This window comes from Carettochelys insculpta, chromosome 1 (assembly GCF_033958435.1).
Source record: "Carettochelys insculpta isolate YL-2023 chromosome 1, ASM3395843v1, whole genome shotgun sequence".
Classification (NCBI taxonomy): Eukaryota; Metazoa; Chordata; order Testudines; family Carettochelyidae; genus Carettochelys; species Carettochelys insculpta.
The window spans coordinates 45057209-45075643 of record NC_134137.1 but is presented as its reverse complement, the minus strand read 5'-3'; the positions used below and the strand labels follow the sequence as shown (position 1 = coordinate 45075643).

Sequence of the window (18435 nt, the reverse complement as noted above, 5' to 3'; positions counted from 1 at the left end):
TCTTATTGTAGGTTAGAGCTCTGAGACAATGGGTGACTGGAGCTTTCTGGGGAGACTATTAGAGAATGCACAAGAGCACTCCACGGTTATTGGCAAAGTTTGGCTGACGGTACTATTTATCTTCAGGATCCTGGTGCTGGGGGCTGCTGCTGAGGAGGTCTGGGGAGACGAACAGTCGGACTTTACATGCAACACGCAGCAACCTGGTTGTGAAAATGTCTGTTATGACGAAGCCTTCCCCATTTCTCACATCCGCTTCTGGGTGCTGCAGATCATTTTTGTCTCCACACCAACCCTCATCTACCTGGGCCACGTGCTGCACATTGTGCGCATGGAGGAGAAGAAGAAAGAGGAGGAGCTCAAAAGACAGGGAAATAGCAGGGACAGCAACCATGAGGGGGGAGTGGCCGCACTAGGTGGCGGTGGAGGAGGTAGCACCAGCAATAAGGAGCCACCCCCAAAGAAGGAGAAGCCACCAATCCGTGACGAGCGGGGTAAAATCCGCATTGGGGGTGCCTTGCTCCGTACCTATGTCTTCAACATCATTTTCAAAACTCTGTTTGAGGTGGGCTTCATCGTGGGCCAGTATTTCCTATATGGCTTTGAACTGAAGCCGCTCTACCGGTGCAGCCGCTGGCCTTGCCCGAACAGTGTAGACTGCTTCATTTCCCGGCCCACTGAAAAGACCATTTTCATCATCTTCATGCTGGCAGTGGCTTGTGTCTCGCTGCTGCTCAACATGCTTGAGATGTACCACCTGGGATGGAAGAAGCTCAAGCAGGGCATGACCAACCAATACGGCCCTGATCCACTCCCTACTGCCATTGCACCAGCTACCATTGCAAGGGACGCCAAACCTGTTACTCTGCCCCTGCCATCGCCAGCAGTGTTCCCTGCTGTCCCACCGGCTCTGTCAGATTCCCAGGCCATCACTCCACTTCTCTCTTCATGGACTGTGCCGCCTTACTTTGCGGAAGCCACTGGCAGGCCACAACCAGCCACCACAACTTCCATGGCTGGCTACTCCGGGACTGCTCCATTCTCCAAGGAGAGATACAATACTGCCACTCCCATTCCAGCCTCCACCCCCATCCCAACACCTATGCAAGCCATCACCTCCTGCTTCAATGGCAGCAGCCAGGCCCTGGCTGTTGAGCAGAACTGGGCCAATCTGGCTGTTGAGCAGCAGAGGAAGCCACCGGCTTCCAGCTCAGCTGCCTCCTCTCCCTACAGCAGCACCCAACAACCGTCTCCAAAGCAAGAAGAGGCCAGTGAGCAGCCGCTGCCATCACCACCTCTTTTGCTGCCTGTACCAGCAGTCAATAGTAACAGCCGCAGCACCAGCCTGAGCAGGGGAAGTGGCAGCAAGTGGGTTGCAGATGGTGAAGAGGCGGTCACCAGGGTGTGGCCAGTGTCAGCTGCCTGCACCACTGTAGAGATGCATGAGCCACCACCGCTCATGGACACTCGGCGCTTAAGCAGAGCTAGTAAGTCAAACAGCAGTAGAGCTAGGTCAGATGACTTAGCCGTGTAGCATGGTCCCCAGCACTGGGAGAAGCAAGGTGTGATGGGGAGCTGCGCTGGGGGTGAGGCTGTAGGGTTCCAAACTTTGAAGCTTGCTGTTCTCGCACTCTGTGAGTTGTAGTGGGGATACACGTCTACATTTTCTAGTAAGTCAGGAGCGGCCAAAGTGCAGCCCATGGACCAAGGGACCAATCCCCTTGTCATTGACATCAGTGACAGAAATCTCAATGGCAGCCACATGGAGGGCTTGCACAGATAACAGGTGATGGTGGTGGCAGATGACCATATGGAAGCTCTGCCAAGAACAGTGCTAATACTGTTAGCCCTCACCTTCACTTTCACCCCATCTTATCTAAGAACTTCATGAGTGGAAGCCATGACTTCTTTCCTTCCTTCAAAACCCTGTGCAACCACCTCCTTGAAAATGAGCATGGCATGTTGCCTGCCAGCACCTGTCATCTCTGTGGACCAACCTGCCATAATCAAGCATCAGGGTGATGGTAGTCTACTCCATTTAATGCAAATTAGGGCATGCACTCATGGCAAACTGCCAATGCAACCCTGTTGGCTGGGTAAAGTTTGGGTTACCCCGTAACAGCTTTTATCATTCTGATCTTCATCTTTGTATTATTATTATAATAATTTTTTTACTCTGACCCATAAGGAAATGTTCAGTTTGCCCTCTGTCCAGTGTTTGCTAATAGCAACCACTCACTGTTTTTACACCCGTGTATTCCTTTAAATATGTTTGGTTATATTTTGAGATGACCTCTGAAACTGCTGAGGAGGACAGTAAACTAAACCACACACCTCATGAAGTACGACAAACAACATTTGTAAGCCAGAAAGAAAGGATTATGGTTTCAGTACATTGTGACCCCTTATGTTGCTCATGAAAACAGTAGGTTAAAGAAGGTTTCTGCATTTAGACTATTAGATTCATGCTTATATTAGCTTAAAGTAGTTGGAAAAATGCTTAATAGAAGCAAAACTAGAGCGCGTACCTTTACAGTATTTGAACATTTTTAGGATAAATTTTAATATGTAGTGTTAAATTACTGGACATTTACTTAGACATTTTACTTTGGATCTTTGATCTCACAGGAAAAATTAAGGGGAAACAAAAGTAAAGTCCAAGCAGCATTGCTTTCTGCTGTATGCTGTAAGTGTTTAGCCACATTCTACAACAATCTGTAATGTCTTACAAACTAAAACACAGCAGACACAAAATACACTGGATTGCAAAAAAGTGACTAGGATATCATGATGACATTTTAGAGATGGAAGTACCTATTCTGATTCCATAGAAATCAATGGCCGAATTTCTACTGAGTTCCGTAGGAGCAGAATTGTGCCCTCTTGTCTGATAGTCCTTATTCCATCAAAACTCCATTAGAAAGGAAGTAAAGTTTTGGGTGCAACACGGAATGTAGGATCTGGCCCATTTCCCTTAAAATGGTAAAGAAAAGTGATGGGTATTTTTTGAAGGAGTCAGCTTTTCATAAAAGAGACTCAGCCCCTCATTCCCATTGTAACAAATACTCACAAATAAGTGCAGCAGAAGTTTGCACTCCTGACAAAGGTGGTTAGAGATTTGGGAGTAAAAAGTGTTGAGAATCAGACCAGCTTTAGTGCTTGTGGTTGAAGAGATCATTTCAATTAGTTGAAGTTCTAGTCCTCTGGCTGCCATAAAGCTGTCCTTGCATTCAGCTGTGACATTCAGACTACCTGTCTCAGACCTGAAGAAGAGCTCCATGTAAGCTTAAAAGCTTGTCTTTTTCACAAACAGAAGTTGGTCCAATAAAAGCTATTACCTCACTCCCTGGTTTTTCCACTATCTTGGGACCAACATGGCTACAACACTGCAAACATAAAGCTGAGCTGCCATAATTAAAATAACCTAGCTAAGTTCACTTAATCAGCTTTTGCCTGTTCTAAGTGCGTTGGCCTGGCTATACAGGGCTTATGTAGGTGAAGACAAGATCAGTTCCTGATGTAGCTAAAGGCAACTGTTAACGTGTTTTCCTGAATGTGTTTATTTTATCAAACATCTAAAAGTGTTTCCCATCAATACAGGCTAAAGTGCTATTTTTAGTATTTCCTGAACAGACTTAAAATTGTTTCTGAACAACCATGGAGCAGGATGGGGCTCCAGCTTGTGGCCTGACAAGCTGACCTACTTGGGTGAGAAGGGGCTTCAGGATGCAGCTGTGGCCTGCTAAAAGTTGTGGAGCAGACACTGCATATACTGGTTGAAATTCTCTAGGCTGGCGCCCTGGGGACCTGACCGATGCCAGACGAGAGAATTTGCTGGACCACGGGAGATCAATATTGTCTAGCATATGACCAACACTTCCACTGCTGGGCTCTTAGCAGACATTTAGGGGTAAATTAGAGCGAAATAACAGCACAGAACATTGAGAGCCAGGATTGGTGGCTGTAAACAAACTTATGGGATCATGGGAAATTGGCCACACTTATGCTAAGTGGTTTTCTAGCTAACTAAAATCATGCCAGATTACACCTGTTGCCTGATGTGAGTGTGCCAGACTGGAGAGGTTCAACCTGTAATACAAGAAATTATAATAAAACAAGGGACCAAATGTCACACTCTTTTTTTTGTAGTAGCAATTTCTGCACCCCTCCTCCTTGCTTAGCCAGTAATGCTTTGTAAGGATGCAGACTACCATGTATAAACAGATATTTAGTAGTCACATTTGAAGCATCCTCTCATGAGCTGTTTTAAGCCATTAAAAAGAATTGGACAAGCTAAAAGAACTGTGTTCTCACAATTACACCCACGCAGCACCACTGAATCTAGCCCCACGTTAATAAGGTAATATTAGTGTACAGAAGGACAGAATTTAGCCCTCAACATTTTTAGATCTACTAACATAGATAGCTGTTTCTGAGTGTTGGATCATTATATTGCTGAAGTAACATAACATGCACCTCTATATTTTAATAACACGTATAAGAGAACTGCGTCAAAACTCATAGGGCCAATTTCTGTTCTCATTTACACGTGTAAAGAATAAAGTTCCTCTAGCTACATAATAAGGCCTTGACTCAAAAAAGCATTTTGAGCACAGGCTTTGCTGGAGCAGGAACACAGAGCAGAATATGACCCCTTGTTACAAGAAAGTCAGTAATCCTGCAGTCCTTATTCAGGTGAACAAAACCTGGAGTGAGCCCTTATTATATATAAAAGCGTAAGAGGAGAGACTGTTGTAACATGTTTAGAGTCAACTGATATTGAATCTGCCATTTGTGGTTAGCCCTGCACAGAGTTCAAAGAGTTTTGTGACATGTAGCATTTTCAAGTACAGTACAGCCTGCAGAGCTGTCCCCTTTGCAACAGACCCATTTATTTCAGTTAGTTAGGCTTGATGTACGGAAGGAATGTTTCAGCTCTACCTGTACCCTCTGGAAGAAACCTGATGTAATAGTTTCCTGACCGGATCGACAATAGTTTGAACTGAAAAGAGTAGGTAAAACAAAGCAAAGCCACAACTCACAGGTTGTGTTTCAACAGGGGCTTCTTTAACTTTTTCCAAAACAACTGTAAAATCTCAAGGTTCTTGATTAGCAACACTTTAAATTAAAGTGTTGTAAACTGTTTCTTAATTACAGTCGTAACTGATCTTGCAAGTTTTTGCAGGGGCAAAGCTTCTATTGATTTCAGTGGACATTTTGTCTCTTTGAATAAGGATAAGAAAAGTGGACAAATTTATTTGAAAACATAATTGGTGGGTAAATACTGAGTGCTTTCCTCAGTCTTTACTCACTGCTATTTAAAATCAAAAAAGAATCTACTTCAGGAATAAAGTAGCAACCTTAGGATTTGGCATGGTAGTCATAATACCTTAATGTGTTTATTGGGCCTGATCCAAAGCCCACTGAAGTCAGTGGGAAAATTTCCATTAACTTCAGTGATCTTTAAATAACACCCCATAATGCTATTGGACCTGATTCCTGCACTTCTTACTTAGGTAAATCTCCTGTTGAAATTATGGAGTTTTCCCTGAGTAAAGAGTACCAATGCAAGCCACAGAGGATAGAAAAGTTATGGGTTTCTTCAGTATGTGGAAGGTGACCTATTTATACCTTTAAATCTGTGAGAACATTTGTCTGAAGAACACATTTTTGAATAAAAATTAAAATCAGATTCAATATGTACCTTACTGCTGTCTGAAAAAAACAAACAGCAAGAAGCAACAAATGTGCAATTGAATAGCATCTGTGGATGGAAATATTTGTAAGTTTTTCAGATCATTTTGTCTCTCATACTTTGTTACATTTGTCTCAAAATGCAAATGGTAGCAGACACTGTAAATGGACCTGACCCAGCTGCACTTACTAATGCCTCAATCCTGAAAACTGTACATATCTAATTTTAAGGAGATACATAGATCATTACAGGACTGGGACATCTCTAGGCATCATAGAATCATTTCTGAAATTATTTCAAAGTTGAAAGAAGTACTCTTCTTCACTGCATGGATAGAGGGTGGCGTGAAACATTATTATGAGGTAATTAAAGTCGTAAAGATAAAAGGAAATGCTAAAATGTGCAAAAGAAAAGAAAAAAGCAGAAAATGTCACACATAGGCCAAATTACCAGGTATATACGGTTATATTTTTTCAGTAATTAGAAGACTCCATTAGCATTTGTTTTTTCAAAAAGCACTAGATTCCCTTAGTATATTTTTCACTATTTTCACTACTGAATGAGTAGCAAAAATACAAACATAAAATTTATTAGTACTTTATTATCACAAAAATTAATTGCTTTTTGGCCAATAGAATATTTGTATTGTTTTCTGTAGCTGGGCCTATTTAGTTAGTGCAGCTATCTGTTAATACCAAAAAAAATGAAGAATCAGAGGGGGAGCCGAGTTAGTCTGTATCTTCAAAAACAACAAGAAGTCCTGTGGTACCTTATAGACTAACAGGTACTTTGGAGCATAAGCTTTCGTGGGCAAAGACCCGCTTCATCAGGTGCATGAGTGGGGGTTCCAGAGGAGGGTCCTAATTTATAGGCTCATGAAAAGGAGGGAGTCCCAGTCAAGAGGAGGGCTGGAGTTGACAAAGTCAGTTCAGACACAGAGGATGTGGCCCATTATCAGCAGCTAATGTGCAGCTGTGAACATCAAGAGAGGAGAAACCAGGTCAATTCAGTCAGGGAGGATGTGGCCCATTACCAGTAGCTAATGTGGAGTTGTGAACATCAAGAAAGGAGAAACTGCTTTTGTAATTGGCCAGCCACTCACAATATAGGCCAAGTTCCTCCCTGGTATAACAGCAGAAGTCAACTGGTATGCATAGATGAAGTGATTGGTCTCACTCCAGAAATTAATTTGGCCCGTTGTGTTTGCCATACATAAAGTCATTCATTAATAATTAAGTGCACTGATGTACTGTAATTCTTTATATTATTTTTGTATGAATACCTAACAGGGTAGGATTACATAACAAAATAATAACCCCTTTAAAATTAATATTTGTCTTTTTTCCCAGTTAGCTCTAGAATGAGTTGCTCAGCTGGTATAAATTAGTAGCGTTCCATTCACTTCAGCTCAGCTATGGTGGTGTATACAAGCTGAGGATCTACCCCGCCTCTTTTTTTTTTTTTAAATTCCTTAGTCAAGATGAATGAAGCAGGGTGTTCTAAATGCATTTGTTTTATTTTACTCTGATTTTCTTTGCAAAATGTGTGCTCTGCTTATAACTTTGGTTTCCTGACGTTTACATTAAATTTTTTCTTTTGGAACTGTACATTTGAACTGAATAGACTGTTCTGAAACTAGTTTACATTGGTATAATACAATTAAAGCTATGGTGGTGCCAATGTGTTAATCCTAAAATAAAGTGTCTTAATAGAAACACAGAACTGTTCAGCTATAAGGCACTGCTATTAAAGAAAATTCTTTTCATATTATGAATTTGTACCAGTAATCTACACTGTCAGTTTCCTCCATAGGTTTAAAATATAGGATCTTGATATATGGTATAGAGGGAGGATATCATTATGGGAAAAATAAATTATTCACCATAAATTGAATTATCACAGAATGAAATGTCCATTTTACCATTATCTGTTTACTTTGTGTGTGTGTTTATGATGTTTAATGGCAAAACTTAGCAGAGACATCAGTTCTCCGTGTGCTAAATTGACAATACGGCTTGAAGTCTCACACAAAACAATATTTTAAAATAAGTCACTGCATTGTGTAAAGGATGTTGTGAAAAAATAACTGTTTTGTTTTCCAGATAAAAGCAAGGGTCTGGTCCTGCAAAAAAACTCTCATGAGAGCAGTCTTTACTCATGCAAGTAGTACTGTTGAAGGCAATACAATTATTTATATAAGTAAAAAATACCCATGTAAAAAGTAACTTGAAGATTTGGGCCCCAGATTTGTGTTAATATGCTAAGCTAATTCTTGAGGTGTAAGTCCTTTAAAAGATACGAAGCAAATTTGGGCATATTTGAACATGGGGAATATATTCGTATTGCCAGTTACAGTTTCTCACTATTAAAAGGGGTTGTTGTGTAAGAAGGCTTTACTTGGAGATTCCTTGTTGCCAAAAAGATGTCTGTCTTTTACATTAGAGAACCTCACCATGAAAGAAGAGAGTTTTCTGGGCAGTCAGGGACTTTTAATAACACTAAAAGCAGCAAACTCTTTCAAGTGGTGTCTTTGAGGAAGTGCCTTACGTATTCAGTTCTGTAAAAACAAGTTGATGTAAATGTTAATTTACCTCAAATGTTTACAAACCTGTTACTAAATAAATTTCTTTTTGTACCATAATATTGTCTCTTTTAGATTAAATGTATCATGATGTGTAAATGATCACTGAGAACGCTAAACTGCAGAGAGACCCAGTTAAATTAGATCATTTGGAGATACACATCTGATAGAGCTGGAAGAGACCCTGGGAGGTCATTGAGTCCAGTTCATTATTCAGTTTATCTGTGTTTTTTAACCATCACTCTCATTCAGCTGACTGAACAAGATCTGTGTGAAAATTAAAGGCCAAATTCTATGAACTATGCACATGCAGATTTTCCTCTAACTTCTCTGTAAGTTCTTATTGCGGAGGGGAAGCTAAGGGAAGCAATCCTGATTTCACCTCAGTCAGTAGCATTTTTCACATTGACTTCAGGGGGTTCAGGATTTCACTCTAGATTTTGACTGACACACACTAGTCATAATTCCTTCCACATTTCATCTTTGCTCCTGGGAGTTGTTAGGTCTGGGTGGCCAGCCTCATCCTCCCACAGCTACTCTAAACACAAAGTGTAGCCAAAGCTCTGTCAATTTCATGTTCCATCCCATCTCTTCTGCAAACAGCAAATAGCCCTGCTTAGTCTTGTGTACTTGCACAAAGGTCCACATAGTTCAAGCAGAGGATGTAAGTGAATTTTATTGTGTGAATGGAAGAATAACCTCTGTCACAGGCTAAGCAATGTAATATAATGGGTTTAAAATGTGATACTTTGGAGGCAGTTTGTCCAAGTGGTGCTTTTTCCTCTGAAGCAGAAGGGCCAGTTTCCAGAAGAGTAACTTTCAAAAGTAGCAGACTGGATGAGGGTGACAGCTGTTAGAAAAGTTACTGAGCGTTTGCCTTTTTAATTTTTTCTTGCCAATGTAGGTGAGGTAAAGTGACCAAATTCTGTTTGCCTGAATCAAATAACCTGTCCTGTTGATTTTAGTAAGGCAATTCACATGAGTGAGATGACCTGAATTGAGTCCAAAATGCCATTTACATACAATGAATACCTAGGCTATTGGTATTCCCAAAATCACTGAGCTGCTTCCCTACTTAACTGCCAAGATGTATGCATTTTGGAAACTAATAAGACTCTGGTCCTGCACTCTTTACCAAAATGATACCTAGAGCCACCCCAGCAGGGCCCCGACTGTAGACAGGGCCAAGCTGGTTGGTGGTGAATGCTATAGTTAAAAAAACAATCAGTGAGTCAGCCAAAGAAACAGATTTGAAGGCCAAGTTTCAGGAAGTGGGGGCAAGCGGGAGGGGAGATGACATCCTAGTACCAGTTTTCCTTTGTGGCCTTGGAAATAAGCCCAACTGGAAAAGCCTGTTGACTCAGACTCCAAGAAGCAGCATGCTGGCTGCCACCAGTGAGTGGGTGCAGGAGGATTGGAAGTAAGGTCTGAAGGCTTTTTCTGAGGACAGTGGGAAGAAAGATGAGGTCAGTAGTGATTCAAAGCCCTAAGGAGGATTCAGGCTGACTGAAAGGCCATAGGCCTCGTCACACAGCTCCTCAGATCAGAAAATAGAGGGGTGAACTACAGCATGCACGAGTGTGCAATGCTGCCATTTGGACCCTGTCAGCACAAATTAAAAGGTACCTAGATCCAGATAACTTAGTCCTGTTTGAAAGGCTTCTGGTCCCTACCTACATCAGTGATGGGGCTGAAAATATGGCCAAAGGTCTTGAAGACTTTCTTGGAGCTCCTAAATAGGAAAGGCCCCTCTGGCTTCAGGTATGATCCTGAGGAGGTGGCTAAGCCAACAGCTTATGAAAGCCAACCAGCAAGATTGTCTAACTTGGAGCCTACAGCTGACACAGCCTGGGTGGAACAGAAACAGGCTGTGGAACATGCAGGCTGTAATGGCTGGCAATGGTGGTTTTCAGTCAAGGTCTAAGAGACCAGCCTAACCAGAGCTTTATTGTGGGGAGTTGGGAGCTGAACCAGGATTCTGAGATGAGGACTTATGAACTGTTGATTTAAATTGCCAGTGGGACCAATCGCCACGGTAGGACCTGAGCTAGGCAGACAGGGTAACCCACAAAAGGGATGGAGCTTAGGGCAGTCTGCCCCTCCCTGCCCCAAGCCCTGTGGAGCAGTACTGTCATGGTGTTCCAAAGGGGCCTGGAGCTCTGGCCACTGCTGCTTCCAAAGTACAAGTGGTGGCGGATGGAGCTCCGGGTCCCTTTTAAACACCAGGCCGTTCTGCAAGTGCCTCCTTTCCCCCTTTCTCTGCTCTGTCTGTGGGCCCAGCAATTACTTCGGTCCTGAAACCTTATTAAAAGCGGACATGAGAGTTGGTCAGTGCGTGTGGCTCTCCTAGTCACAGTTTGTTAAAGCCACCCCAGTTGAGGGAAATGAAAGGTGGGGTACCCCTGCAATGCCACACAGAGTCATAAGGGGGCATGTGGGGACTGCTCACATCTTTACAGAGACAATTTTGGTCTCTGGTGGGCGTGAGATCAGTGGCAATAAACATTTTTCTGGATTTCTAGTTTTGACATACACAAATGGAGAAAATTTTGCTGTGCTGTATGCATTAGCAGTGTTGCTTCTCCCTGAACTCTGAGAAAGAGCATCTTGTGGGATGCTGAGTACGTGCATTATGTGACAGTTCACCTGTGGGAAAAAATTAAATTTTAAAATCAAATATGTATGATAATGTCCCTTGCTCCCCCCACTTTAGGAATTTAAAGGTTAGGATCAGCTGTGTGCTTGTGTGCCACGCTGGAGAGATTCAAATGCCACCCATTAGCAGAGAGTCCACAACTACTTATTTTTGTTTCTATATGCTATGCGCATTTTTGTGTGTGCACATACAACAAGTGATTCCACACATGCATGGAAAAAACCTGCACTTGGATGGGAAAGGTTAGAGAGAACATTGGTTAGGAAAATTGAGTAAGTTCTTCACATGATTTGGGCATAGTGTGGGTTTAACTCTTTTGAAATCCAAGTTAAAACTAGTCAGGCCAGTGGTAAAAACCAGTACCAGGTTTTTTTCTGCTACGCTTTTTGCTTTCGGTGAGTCAATGCCAATAATATTCTATCTTCAATCCTTTTGGTTTAAACAAAAGCATACTTTTAATACAGATATAGTAAAAATGAAAACAATTAGTTACTAATTTATCTTTCAGTCCTCCTTGTTATACGCTAAGAGGATAACTAATTGCATTGAGATTCATGAATGAGTAGCATCATTAATTGGTATGAAGAGATTCTAAAATACTGATTTAGCACATGGTACTTCTAAAATTGAATTATTTGAAAAACAGTAAGATGATGTAACTGAAAACTGTCTTGTCACACACATACAGGAGACCAGAGCTTACTTCAGCACTTCTTGAAGTTTGACTACTTGAACATGAAAATAATAGTCTTACCATATGGTTTTATGGCAAGGAAAGCCTAATATGAAGGCGCTGCATGTTGCAGGCCTTGAAAGCCCCACGGGTTTTTTAAAAAGCTGGAAGTTCTGTAATCTGGAACTATTTGGCTAGATGCCACTGGAAGTCTTTGCCACTTAGGAAGTGCACAGCAGGAATTTACTTTCCTGAGAATCTGAAGAGCTTAGAGGCTCAGCAGATAACACGATGGCTCCAAAACGCCAACCATACAGCTACCCTCTATATCTCCCTTACACAAAGTTCATCGGGGGTTGGATTAAAGAGCTTGTTTTGAGTTCTTGCCTCAAGACATACTTCAATACCCTTTTCACAGTATGAGACTAAGGCCCTGTCTATACCACCTCTTATGCCAGCAAGGCTTACCTGCCTCAAGGGTGTGAAAAATATGCCCAAGTAACATAGTTTTGATGGTGAAAGTAGGTGGTCTGAGAGGTTAGGCAAACACATACATGATACCTGCCTTAATTATGCAGATACAAGCTTAGTAATAAAGTTCATGTAAATTGTACAGGGCATGTACAGTTTTCCAAAGCTTATAATTGAGTCAAATAAAAAGCAGTTCTTACTTGAATATTCAAAGCCTGTTCTCCTCATTTAAGGGCTGTTTCCGTGCCAAATTTCAATTTTGTGCTTTAACTGATGAAAAGGTTTTCTTCAAACTTTCTGAACTTTGGGATGAGATCAGCCCTACAAAATTTTCACCCTAAAAAGGAGATTTTTCTGTTTTTCAGAAAGCACTGAAGACTATGGCCTATGCATAGACTATGGAATTGCCTATGCAACTTAAGCTGTTATGCACTTTTGCAAATCTTAACTTGCCATTACTTCCACTTTTTATGTAACTACAGCAAGAACTAAATGGCATCGAAACAGTATTAAATCGGTATTAAAGATTAGACAAATTAACAAAAGTGAAGAACTTCAGAGTGAACTGGATTTTACAGAACATACTGCTGAATGCTTCAATCTCAATCCAGAAAAGCGCTTAAGCATGTGTTTAAGTGCTTTGCATGATCAGGCCCCAGTTGTACAGACTTTTGAATCTTCATCAAGTGAATCATGTGTGTTAAAGAGATCTTATTTCATGTTAAAAGATTCATTGATGTCCCAGGGAAAATTTTTTTGTAATTTAGAAAATTGCTGTTTATAGAGGTCCAATGCCGAAACCCTTCCGCATGTTGGTAAGCAATCGGACACAAAGTACTTATGTTTCTTTTCTACATTTTTACTCAGGGATATTTACATGTCAGGAATACCGTTTGCTTGTTTTGAGTTTATCACTTCCTTTTGCGTAACTCCTTTTATATAACTGCAAAATCTTCTTCTTGGAGAGAACAATGCAGGACTGTTAAGACTGAGTGTTTTTCAGGAAATTTCAGTGCACTGTTGGAGTTGGTTCCACATGCCTACTGGCTGATTAAAAATCTAGCAAGGATTCTGTAAGGGTATTATTGGACAGAATTATCAGTGCTTCCCTTTGAAAATCAAAGATGCAGACACCTCTAAAAGAAGCAATTATTAGGAATATTTCTAATATTAAGAGATTTCCTAATAGTTTGTAATATTCCTTTTCTGGGCAATGTTATTCAAAAGAATATGAGGAATCAACTCTAGCAGTACGCAGTTACTTCAACCTTCTTTGACACTGAGCCATCCATTTTTACGTCTGGCCTCAGAAAAGAAAAATACGCTGATTTTGTCAGTTGATCATCTCCTTAAGGTGATGGAGAAGACAGTGCCCACATGGATTCTCATAGGTCCATCAGATGCCCTTGGTACCAGTGATTACAAGATATTGCTGATGTGTTAGGATCATCTCCTGTTGAGAGCTACCCTGTGACTCACTTGTCCATTTCTGTAACAACTCAAATAAGTTGCTACATGTGCCAGAGAGGTTTCAGCTGAGTTTTCAGCAGCTCTTCCTTTTAGATACTCTCTGTTACAGCCTGGGTGTTAATGTTAATACCACATCATTTTTCTCATACACTGACTTTCGATTCCACCAGACCACTAGAAACACACCAGGGGGCATTAACCTGATATTGAGAATGACTGTCTTTTGTCTTGACTCTTGGATAGGTCAGAGTGGGTAGCAGTGGCTGATGGTTCATCTCTCCCAAGATTTTTCATCTCTGTCCTTCAGATTAGTGTAGTGTTTTCTTGTTTTGACACTGTGTTCACCATTACCTGAACAGTAAGCAGAGAAAGAGAAGTGGTAGGTACTCTGACTCCAATATCGAGAAGACTCCCAGCTCTTTTTCATCTGACCCACCTGGTGTAACTGAGCACTTACCAGGACTGGAGCTTGGATGAAACAAGCTGACTAAAATAGAACCTAGAAGAGACAGCTGATGCTGGTGTAAGGGGGAAGCCAAGGAAGAAATGGTGGAGGTGATATGAGCCAGAACTAGTGGTCAAAGCCAGTCTAGAGTCTTGAGACAGGAGTAGAATCAAGCTTCATGATCTTGTGAGATTCTGGCTTCCTTTAACCTCCCACTGAAGCCAATGACATTCACCACCTGGTAGAACGAGGCCCTTAGTATGTAATTTTGGACAGACAAATGTGCAACTTGTGCCATTAGTAACTGATGTCAATTTTCAGTTGAATACACTGTGAAACAGCTGTACGGAATCCCCAGAACGTAGGAGATGGATGGTAGAAATGATTTCTAGTGAGAGGGTGTTACACCAAGAGCACTTTGCATTAGGAAAAATTGAGGTTCAAGGGAATGCTCATGGACTTGACAGAGACCTGATGGAAATATATTTATTCTACTTTAATTACATGTAACTTTGGCTAAACTGCAGTGACAAAAGACTAGAGTTATTGTCTAAAAAGGAGGGTGGCTATCCTTTACTTGCTGGCACAATGACAATTACAAAATTCTCCCCCTCCTTTTCTCTAACGAGCCACCCTGTTACCAGAGTGGTACCTGTTTGCCTTTGCATCATGCCTGTGGAAACCACAGGAAATATTCGAGGTAGCCATGTTAGTCTGTAACTTCGAGAACAACAAGTCTTGTGGCACCTTATAGACTAACAGATATTTTGGAGCGTAATATTGTCATAGGAAATATTGTTAGTGTAAAAGCGGTGGGTCTGAGATTAGTAAAACGTGTACCCATATCCTGTTTTTAAAAGTTGAGGTCTACTTCAGAAGCTAGAGATATGGGCCCAAGATGCATCAGGTATACAGGTGCCTGACTCCCATTAATTTCACAAATCCTACTAATACCATTGTTGTGGCAGTGACTTCAGAGGCACAGAGGAAATGCTTCATGAAATGAAAAATATTGTTAAAGATCAGGGAGAGAGATCTTCCTTCTCTGGCGTGCCCCAAATCAGTACAAAAATTACACAGCTTAACAACTAAGAGAGAGATGGATCAGAGCATCCTCTTCTGGACAAACCTTACTCTGCCACACCACGGTACTGCCAGCACGGGGGCATTCTGTGGCACTCAACAGTTGCTTCATCCAGGCCAGAACCTTCCTGCAAGGGATCTGCACAGATGGCTATGTAAAAATGGCTACAAGTATTGCCTATCACTCTTCCACTCAAGGCTTGGCATGAGGTTTGGCCTTGGAGGCTTACAGCCAGAAGGAGAAGGATATAGTTTATATATTATGTTTGAACAGAACTGGTCAGGCAGCTGCTTACCCCCTTACTTTGCCCTGGAGAGAGAAGCAAGGAACTCACCAAGTGTCACAGGTGGCTTTAGTCTCTCTCTCTCTGCCTCTTTTTCCCAATTTCATTGCTCTCTCTCCACCATTTATGTCTAATGTGATCCTTGTCACCTGCGTTACTCAGCTGCCTATTAACAGCACTTACCTGCTACCCCTTCCTCCCTTGTAGCCAGCACACTTTCCTCTGTCCTCCGTAACTGCCAGGCAACCTCCAGATTCCAACATTCCAATGCAGATTTAGACTGACAGTGAGTATGCACTGAATACACACTAATCATGTGGCATCATTTCACGGATACAACTAGAAAAGAAGGAATGTCACCAATGCAATGTAAAAATAATCTTACAAACAAGGGGCTGTTGTACTATTAATACCAAGAGTCTCCAGGAACTGGAAAACAGAAAGTGAGAGAAAGAAACCTAACAATAAAGTTTAAAAAGTGCAAAAGGAAGACTAACAAATCTGTACAAGTTCTGAGCACCTACACTGAATTACGTCAGAGGCAGCCAGGGGTAATGACAGAGGCTCTACTGGACAGATGCTGACCATAGATAGTTTGTTACTGATTCAGATAAAATAAAAATAATCATTTAAATGTCTGCTCTGCAATATGAAGTGGATCTGCAGAGGTATATGTGGATGATAAAGAGTTACGCAAAATTCAGATACTCTATGTGATTAAACATATAAGGAAGCTACTGAGAAATTACAAGACAGACATTCCACCATGATTTGACTAAATCAGTTACATTGCCAGTTATTGAATACTTCAAAGGACCAAGTACCTGCAGGAAGTGTAAAAGGTGGTATTAACATTAAGATAAGTAAACTCCGCTCACATGACTGTTTTCTTATGTTCTACAAAAATGCATATGACAGAGAAGGTATGAAGCAAGTGATTATAAATCAGCTGAAAGTTTGTTTAAAAATGCTTTGTCATTAGCACCATCTAGTATTAAATTATCAGTCTTATGGTGAAGCATAGGGGCCAATTAGTCAGCTGGTGTAAATGGGCAGAGCTATTCTGATGTCAAGGGATAATTACAAAAATAAAGGCCTATTCTACATCTATTTTCTAACCAACTCATATACCAGAATCAATGGAAAGAAGGGCAATAAAACAAAGATTTCTATGGTTGTCATGCAAGATTACTGCTCACACGAAAAGCGAGGCGAGCAGACTGCCTAGAAGTGGAAGATAACTGGAAACCAGCAAGAATTTACTCCTGGAAGAGAAGTACAAAGGTATATTATGGAACAACTTACCCTTAGTAGAAGTTTGTGTCAGACCTTCTTAGTTGGTTCATGCCCTGAATCATCAGCTTATAGTCTGTAACAGGCATACTGAGCAGACAACAATTTTGGTTAATGAAGTTCATATATTCTTAGATTCTGATTAAAACTGGTTTTAAAAATTTCCAAGCTAGGTCATAGACCTTTATAAGCACCATAAATCATTCTATTACTGCTGTGATTAATATATATGACAATGCATTTTTCCAGGAGAAAAGGACAACTTTTCAACTAAAGAGTATTTTCAAAGATTGAAAGCATTCTGCAGATTCAAGCCATTAAAAGTAGAAACAAGTTAGAGATTTCCATGGGCCTAATTTCTGTCTCACACAGGAGTAATTCCATCATTGAAGTCACTGTGTAAAACCAGGATGGGGATGTATATATTTTTCTGAGTTTTGATTTTTATCTTTCTAAAACAAATTAAAACCATGCCATAGAGACAGAGGAGAACTCAGCTTTAGTTTGACAAAGTTAAATGGTGTAAAAACTGTTTTGGTTTTAAATTTCTTTTCTGAGCACAGACTAAGAGTAATATGGTTGAATGATCAAAACCCTTAAAAGGAACTTACTGTTTATTTTACAGTAAATTCTTTCATATCCAGCATTCTATCAGCCAAAACTCTCAAATAACCAGCATTTTAACCATAAGTAAATTTTAGTTACTTTTTCCATAGTACAGTTTAGTGAAAGTAAATACAAATAAATACAACAAATCCAGTATAAGTTTACAGTGTACAATGCTACTGTTGTTGGTAAATAAAGTGCTCTGCAAACATTTTTGTTTATGTCTTAATATCTAATCTTGTTTTTCTTTAGTGTTATGTGTTGCTAGGTATACTTCTCCATTAACCAGAATATTTGAATATCTGGCAACCTCCCAGTCCCAGGGCTGTTGGATATGAAAGAGTTTACTGGGCATGGCTTATGTGATGATTTCTGCTATCTAAATTCTGCAGAAAACACAGAAGTGAGCAGTTGGGCCTGGTTTAGCTAAACAAGCTTGTCCTGGACTGGATTTAACTGTGAATCATTTGGAGAAAAATAATCCATTTATCAGGCCACTTACTCTGGCAATTCTATGAGGACTTGGAGTCTAACTTCATGTGTCCATTTTAAAAAATCCCAACTTTTGTGGACATCCTTACATTTTGTGCATTTTAGCTAGGCATACCCCAGCCTGAGGGACCTGTGCGAACCTCAGGGGTGGAGCTTCATGGTAGAGGGACATAAGTAGAGGTGGGAAAAGCTGCTGGATCTCAGACAGTCTATGCTTACAAGCTTACAGTGGCACTAATAGAGCTGTGTCCGACTAAGAGCGCTCATATAGCCATGATATGCTGGTGGGAGAGCACTTGCCCAGTTACAGTAAAAAATCAGTCCCTGCTAGTGAGTAAATCATTACTAAGAAAATGAATAAATGCCATCCTGCTAGCATGCCTTCCATCACTAGCCTCCATTTTTCCTGTCAGACTTTCCTCTATCAAACTTACCACACTTTGAAAGTTTTGCCTATGTGGTTTAAAGTTACAAACCTTGGAAAAGCACTTTTAGCTTAGTTTTGATGGCCAATGAGCTGGTGCCATTTTGTTTACTTGTTTGTGAAATAAGAATTCCTTGCAGCAAGAGATGGCCATAGCATATTGGCTCTGTGTGTGTGTGTGTGTGTGCGCGCACGTGTGCACGCAGATGCTCATAGAATCATAGGGCTGGAAGGGACCTCAGGAGGTCATCTAGTCCAGCCC

At 41.0% G+C, this 18435-nt stretch overlaps 1 protein-coding gene across 1 annotated transcript; it reads left to right on the top strand.

The window, feature by feature from the left end:
• Nucleotides 1-28: 28 nt before the first annotated feature.
• GJA3 (gap junction protein alpha 3) lies at nucleotides 29-2489 on the top strand. Its single transcript, XM_074982065.1, has one exon. It carries the CDS (start codon nucleotides 29-31, stop codon nucleotides 1532-1534), a length of 1506 nt encoding a protein of 501 aa, XP_074838166.1. The 3' UTR covers nucleotides 1535-2489.
• Nucleotides 2490-18435: the final 15946 nt, after the last annotated feature.

What these genes read in the sequence shown, in the direction of transcription:
- GJA3 (XM_074982065.1), top strand. Translation starts at nt 29, where the DNA reads ATGGGTGACTGGAGCTTTCTGGGGAGACTATTAGAGAATGCACAAGAG.